Source organism: Blastocystis hominis (assembly GCF_000151665.1).
Source record: "Blastocystis hominis, Singapore isolate B (sub-type 7) whole genome shotgun sequence assembly, scaffold_10".
NCBI classification, from domain to species: Eukaryota; class Bigyra; order Opalinata; family Blastocystidae; genus Blastocystis; species Blastocystis hominis.
Window position 1 is genome coordinate 13,811 of NW_013171817.1, and position 7,912 is coordinate 21,722.

The 7,912-nt window shown below is 45.5% G+C and overlaps 2 protein-coding genes across 2 annotated transcripts; both read left to right on the forward strand.

The window, feature by feature from the left end:
- Window positions 1-988: 988 nt before the first annotated feature.
- Window positions 989-3,598, forward strand: GSBLH_T00001218001 (uncharacterized protein; the record flags this gene model as incomplete). Its single annotated transcript, XM_013039582.1, has 1 exon — window positions 989-3,598. The coding sequence occupies one exon, from the start codon at window positions 989-991 to the stop codon at window positions 3,596-3,598; it is 2,610 nt and encodes an 869-aa protein (XP_012895036.1).
- Window positions 3,599-4,087: 489 nt separating this feature from the next.
- GSBLH_T00001219001 (uncharacterized protein) lies at window positions 4,088-6,061 on the forward strand (the record flags this gene model as incomplete). The annotated part of the gene is made up of 1 exon (XM_013039583.1): window positions 4,088-6,061. The coding sequence occupies one exon, from the start codon at window positions 4,088-4,090 to the stop codon at window positions 6,059-6,061; it is 1,974 nt and encodes a 657-aa protein (XP_012895037.1).
- Window positions 6,062-7,912: the final 1,851 nt, after the last annotated feature.

The window sequence follows — 7,912 nt, forward strand, 5'->3', positions numbered from 1 at the left end:
GGGAAGCGGGTTCGTGTACCATGGGTGGATCGGTTTCCATGTCGAGATGTTCCCACTTCGTACATTCGTGGGCTACAAGCACCACACACCTTATATCATTGGACAGACGGCGGTCAACCCGAATATCAATGACAACCGATGTCTGCAACGGTGTCTCATCCTGGCAAGTGAAGGTGGGCACAAGATTATTGCAAATCGCAAGATGGGCGATGCGAGTGTGTACAACAAGTGGTGGAAGCAACCCGACAAGAACAAGGTATTCGGGATGACAATTCACGAGGTGGAGGAGGCGATGAACATTCGCGACAATGCACCCTTCAACGCGAGTGAAGAGAATTTTGCGAGATTGGAAGAACTGTTGAAAGTCTCTCTCAACGTATTCGAGGTCACACTCTTACCTGGATACGATGACAACTCCGAGGATAAATACGATCTATTCACGTGTTATCAAGTGTACAAGCCGAAAAGGAAGAGTGGATGTGGGGAGCAACGAAGTTGTTCCCGGGGCAACGAAGTTGCCCCATGTGTGTCGCTTTGCATCGTGAATGATACACGGGAGGGGGAAGAAATTCCCAAGCATTTCTTGTACATCAAGGACTTGAGCGATTTCAAGCATCGCATCTTTCGTCAGAGTGATGTGAAGAATAGACATACAGCAAGAAACGTGAAGTGCAGGTTCTGTGACGACTTCTTCGGATCTCACAAAGCCGTTCATGCTCACGAAGTACAAGTACATCGTGAACTCGTCAATGAAAGCGAAGAGTACGAGTTGTCGAACGAGGAGACTCGGTTGCGATTCACAAACCAGAGATACGAAATGCCAGCACTGGTCGTCGTGTACGCTGACTTCGAGTCAGCCATTGATGACAAGAACAGACATAAGCCGATCATGTTATCCTGTCTAGCCGTGTCTCGTATCCCTGCCATTGATACGCAGCTACGAGTCTTTCATGCACCACACGAAAGCGAAGAAGAGCTTCGTCCTTTCATGGAGTATCTCACACAATTGCAAGGGAGTGTGAAAACATATCTCTTCGATGAATTGCCATTGGAGAGCACATCGAAGGTCGAGAAGGACTTTCGTTCAGCAACCGTGTGTCCCTTCTGTCGCAAGAAACTGGAGGATGACAAGGTTAGACATCATGCACATGTGGCAGGTGAATATACCACAGGAAAGGGAGAAGTACGCCATTTCGAAGCTGGACAGTACATCTGCACCTGTTGCACCAAGTGTAACCTACAACTCTCATTCAACAAGAAGAACTATCGTCTGCCAGTTTACTTCCACAATGGATCGCACTACGACTTCACATTCATCATGAAGCTCATCGCGACGATGCCTGGCGGGAATCTCGAAGTCATTCCAACCACCGAGGACAAGGAAATGCAGATCGAATACAATGGCATTCAATTCAAGGACTCGTTGAAGCTCATCAGCAGTCCACTGCGTTCCATTGTGGCACAGACACTTGGAGGTAACTTGGACCTCTATGTGCACACCAAACAACAACTACGCAAGTATTGCGAGTCTCGAGGCAAGCAATGGAATGATGAATACATCGATTTGTTGACACGGAAGGAACCAATGTTCTACAGTCTCATCAAATCATACGAGACATTGAACAATACCGTCATTCCTTCTCGCGAGCAATGCATTGATGATATGAAGGGAGAAATGATGCCTCAAGACGAGTATGATCACATGGTGAAGCTGTGGAAGACCTTCGATATCAAGACATGGGGTGAATACTACGAATTGTACAATGTACTCGATGTGACTCTCATGGCTGATGCATTCGAACACTTCCGAAACACCACACTGAATGCATTCGGTGTTGATCCAATGCACTACATCACAGCACCGCAAATGGCATATTCGCTATTCTTGAAGGTCACAATGGAGGGCGATCATAGTGAGAGTAGCCTTATGACCCTCGCAAGGAAATGGGCTCAGTACATCATGCGCATCAACGCGAATGAGGGTCTCGCCGAGAAACAACTGGTGAAAGTGTTCTTGAATCGCATGGGTGAATTCTATGAAAGCAAGGGCATTCGATTGATGGAGACAAATGATATCGATGACTTCATGCGATTGTTGAAGAACCTGCGAGGAGGTATCACACAGATCGTGAAACGACATGCCAAGGTCAACATTGACAACAAGGAGCAAGCAACGTCGTCCCAAGGCATCTACTACCTGGACGCCAACAACCTGTACGGTGGAGCCATGCATCGAATGATGCCTTACGAGTTGGTGGGTGTACCTGAGCGACGAGAAGTGATGGAGAAGATCAATCGTGACCCGAATGGGTGGGTTCAATCACTCAAGACGTTCGGTAAGTATGGATTCTTCATCGAGTGTGACATCGAGGCACCAGTGGAACTCCACGACAAGTTCAATGACTTGCCATTCTTTCCCGTACAGAAGGCGGGCATGTACTCTGATGGAATCAAGAAGTACGCTGAGAAGAACGACATTGTGGACAAAGTGAAAGAGGTGAATACACCGAAGCTCATCTGCGATCTTGTACCTCGTCAAAAGTATCTCGTGCATTACTCTCTGTTGCAACTGGACATTCAACAGGGATATCGTGTCACGCACATTCACCACATCATTCGATTCAAGCAGGCACCGTTCATCTTCGAATATGTGAACATGCTGAGTGAGAAACGAGCGAAGTCCAAGACCACTGTGGAGAAGAACCTGTACAAGCTGTTGGCAAACTCCACCTATGGCAAATTCGTGGAGACTGGGTTGAAACGGATAGAAAGTGACAGTGTCGCTAACACATGGAATGAACGTGAGGCAATCATGCAGAAGCATGGGTATGACATAATCGCCGGGACTACCATGTATTCCGAGAATCTTATCGGTATCAAGCTGAATACACCGGTGCGCAGGGTGGAGAAGCCATTCTTTATCGGGTTTGCCATTCTGGACATGTCCAAGCACATCATCTACGATTTCTACTACAATGTGCTCAAGAACACATTCGATAACGTGGAGCTGTTGGGACAAGACACGGACTCGCTCATCGTGCAACTGCACGATCGCGCTAACATCGTTCACAAGATGTGCGACATGTACAAATCGTTCGACTTCTCGGAATTGGATAACACGAGCTACTTCTATGGTGAACTCGTGAACTATTACGAGCATGAAGTGGACAAGAGCAAGTTCCCTTCATTGGACTCGTTCCTCAACTTCAACAAGAAGTTGCCTGGTCCGATCTTCAAGGACGAGCACAACGGACATCGCATCACGGAGTTCGTGGGACTTAGACCGAAGATGTACTGCTTGGTTGATGAGAAGCATGTGATACACAACGCAGCAAAGGGAGTTCCTCGCAACGTGGTGATCGATGGTGAGAGGATGAGTGTGAAGAACATCGACTTGTACAAGCGTGTCCTTGAGGCAGAGAAGAAGGAAGATGCAGTGATCGAAGGCAGCTTCAAGCGCATCAACAACCAGGCCTTCGATATCAGCACGAAGGAACAGACCAAGACCCTTATGACGTGCACGGATAACAAACGATGGATCTTGGACGACAACATACACACACTTGCGTTTGGACATTACCGATTGAAGGACATGTAAAGGAGAAGTTTTTACTTTGTTTTCTTTATCAAACAGTGTATAAAGGGCAGACAATTACCACATTGGCAGAAAATGGCCGAAAAGGTTTTCGCGCTTTTTGCGCCATGGTCTCTGAGGTGGGCAATGGGTAGCAATGGTCTAAAAGGGTAATCTAGTAGAAATTGGCAGAAAAAGGGTTCGCGCTTTTTGCGTCGTGGCCATAGAGGTAGCCAGGTAGAAATAGAAGGCCAGGAATAAAAATGGCAGAAAAAGGACCGAAAAATTTTTCGCGCTTTATGCGCCATGGTACTCGAGGTAGCCGAGCAGGCTAAGGTTATTTTTTCGACCCTTATTTCTTATGAAAGCCAAAAATTACAGGTTGACCAACGTGAGTCATGATGAGCTATGGAAGTTGGGGTCTGAGGGGTGACTTTGGACAACCGGCATGCAATTGAGGGGGTCTGAAGGGCAACTTTGGCCGAAAAAGGGCCGAAAAAATTTTCGCGCTTTATGCGCCATTTCCCTACTACTTACACTGGCTTCATCTATCGTAACTGCGTGTCGACGCCGACGGGCAACCAGCTGGAGGAGGAAGAGGACAACCAGTGCACGCTGCTGCCTCCCATCGCTGTGGTCTACGGCATTAACAACCAAGTGACCATCATCTACCAGAAGGAGCAGTCCTTCGAGCCCACGGTCAGCGGATCGGTCGAGTCCTACAGCGTGGCTCCCGAGCTGCCTGCCGATCTGACGCTCGATCCCACCACTGGAGTGATTTCCGGAGCTTTGCAGAGCACGCAGACTGGAAACAAGTACACCATCACGGCGACCAACTCGGCTGGATCGCTGCAGACCGAGATTTCTCTCACCTCGATCGTTGTGAACTGCGAGGCCACGGCTGAGTATCTGGCCACGAACCACGGCGAGTACTCGGTGGCTGTGTGTCCTGAGTACTACACGGGTTACGCGATAGCTCGCTGCATGGGAGGCGAGTTCGAGGAGCCCAGTCTGGAGCACTGTACGCCGCGTCTGAGCGGTTTCTTCACCTACGGAGTGAACTCGATCGTGCTGAAGACGAACCAGGAACTGACCCCGATCTCGCTGCTGACGGACGGAGCGTTCCCTTCGATCTCGTGCAACAAGGATCTGCCGGAGGGTCTGGTGCTGGGTGCGGACGGAACCATCTCGGGTACGCCCACTGTGGCTTCGCCTGCTGCCGAGTACGAGATTACCGGAACCAACAGCGCGGAATCCAAGTCGGTGACGATCAGCATCACGGTGGAAGATAATGGCTGCGAGGCTCTGGACGAGTTCCCTGCTGTGATGAACGGAGCGACCTCGGAGGCTGCTGTGTGTCCTGAAGGTTATTCGGGCATGGCGACGCGTGAGTGTGTCAATGGCGTGTTCCAGCCCATCAACTACGAGGGATGCACGCTGCTGGCTCCTTCCAGCTTCTCCTATTCGCCCGCTTCGACGAGCCGCGACTCGCTGGAAGCGATCCGCATCGAGCCCTCTGTGTCGAACAAGGTGGACGTGTTCTCGTGCCCCTCGCTCCCCAGTGGTCTGCAGCTGCTGGACAACGGAGTGATCGCCGGATCGATCAAGGAGGCGGACACCTACACCTTCACTGTGACTGCGAGCAACGACGCGGGCTCCGCCCAGGCGGCCGTGACCATCACGGTCACGCCGATTGGTTGCTCGGGAGTGGAGGGAATCTCGCTGGCTGACGGAGAGCGCTACGAAGAGCCCTGCCCCGAGAACTACCACGGTGTGGCGTATCGTACTTGCAGCAATGGCGAACTGTCGATTCTGAAGATGGACGAGTGCGTGCTGGACTTGCCGACCAATCTGGATTACAAGGAGAAGGAGATTGTGGTTACCACCAACGTGAACTACGAGGGATTGAGCGCTATGTACAACGGAACGGTGGAGTCGTTCATGATCTCGCCGGATCTGCCCGAGGGAATGGGTATTGCCTCGGATTCGGGTGCTATCTATGGAACCTCGGCGACGGCTTTGGATCGCACGGAGTTCGTGGTGACTGCGAGCAACTCTGCTGGCAGCACCAACGTGACGATTTACATCACTGTGGAGGTGCCTCACTGCCCGGCGATGGCCGATTTCCCGCGAACCGCCGCGAGCGAGAGCTATTCGTACGATTGCACGCAGATCTCTGGCTACAAGGGAGTGAGCGAGCGAACGTGCGTGTTGAACGAGGACAAGGCTACGGCTTCGTGGGCGATTCCGACTTCGTATTGTATCGAGGATAAGCTGGATCTGTACTTCTTGATCGGAATTGTTCTGATCATCATCGGTGTTGTTCTGCTGGTTCTCGGCATTCTCTTCATGGTCAAGAGAGACAGAAAGACCCTGCCTAAGAAGCCTGCTTCCAAGACTACTATTTTCTTGCCTTTCCTCCAGTTCCACATATTACTATTAGATTGTAACTATGTGTTTAATGAATGGATTGTTGGTATTAAATGATGATAGTATTTCTTCTTTCTATGAATTCACAAGTTGAGACTTCTTGAACGATTCTTGATAAACCGTTCTTATCCCTACAACACTTTTTACAGTACTTAGGAATTCAGATATACCAAATCCATTCGAAATATCATTTGATAAATATATGGGTGTTGCTCAAATTGGCATTATGATGAGTAAATATCGATCAAATACCAAATCAAATCAATACTACGAATACTTGATCTTTGTTAAAAAGGAAATAATGGATTATCACAAATAGAATCACTTCTATATATACACTATTAAGATATCTTGAATTAATATGAATTGCAGATGTACGGAAAGACTTGAACATGTATTGTGGGGCTTGATAATTGTATATCATGCCGATTACATTGTTATTTGTATCAATACCTATCTTATCTTCAATATGTTTCCCTTATGATAAACGATATTGTACTATTTCTGAATCATTTTCAATTTGAAATGTTAGAGTCACTTGATTAAAACACAATATTTCGTAACCAAAAATCGATTGATTCACGAGGATAATAAGTATTCCGAAATGACACTCTATGATTATCCGAATTCGGAGTAACAATTCTTTCTTCAGTTTTAGAAATAGTGAGAAGAAATGCTTAATTTAGAGAATAATCATTGGCAATCCATGTATCAAAACTAGATATAACACTCCAAATCGAAACAACTGATTTTTGATGTGAATGGATAATGTTTCTCACAGTTTCATAATGCCTATTCAATCTATTCAACACAAAGTTGGATAATCTTGCAATACTATAACCAGGATCATGTATTGTTGCAACAATTAATAACGTATAACCATTATCACTAGTTATTATAATAGTGATACTTATTTTTGCTAAATATCGATAATCATTTGCTGTTAATCATTAGTCATATTGAACATACAATTGATCAATACTAGATTATTCAGATATGCATTGTTGTGTTTCATTTTGGTACATATTGTGTGATATGAATTGTATCAAAGCCCATATTGAATTCACATTCTAAATGTGACAACTAATAATGTTGTTAGTTCGTGTTCTAAGCTGAGAGAAGGAATGAGCAATATTAACAAACAAGAGTCTTCATAATAGTTATTCTCAATAGTATTGATTGTGAATAGTTGATGTTTTGTCATCATCATCATTATTATTATTCTGTATGGAAAGATAGAATAATGTGTATTTGTGATTGATAGTATATTTTGGCTTATTAGTATACTCCATGGAATGGAATACTGTGAAAATAAGATAGGTAAGTGTGGAATAATCAGTAATGGCAAATATGAATGAAAACAACAATACTAGAATGTAATAGAATAGTAGAAAATAACATATGTATGAAGTAGCAATGGAAATGGAGTCATTTTCACAAATTATGACGAACAATAGCTGAAATGATGATATTTCACAGGGATCTGTTTTAGTACATCCTGAAACGAATTATATAGATCATGCATAGTTTTGCTTCAAAACAAACAAAATCCAGACAAACACGATTTTGTCATTTCATTGGTTTAACACAATGTTCGATTCTGTTAAATCCATTTTCATAAAATAACCAATTCTGAGTAGCAGAAACAATACTGTTGATACTTAGTACTGGAATAACCAATCCATGAATGAATGATTGGAGTTTGTAGTAAATTCCGTTATTGTTAGTTGGAATGCACAATGATTGATATATAGTGGTTGGAACTGAATGATTCCTAGATATTATCACAGATTGTATGCTATATGTGAATAGAATAGTACTGGAATGATTTGTGTAATTGGTCACAATCTATTGAATGAATATGAGTTGGATGTACAAAAATTGCATAGCATGGAGATGGTTTGTACC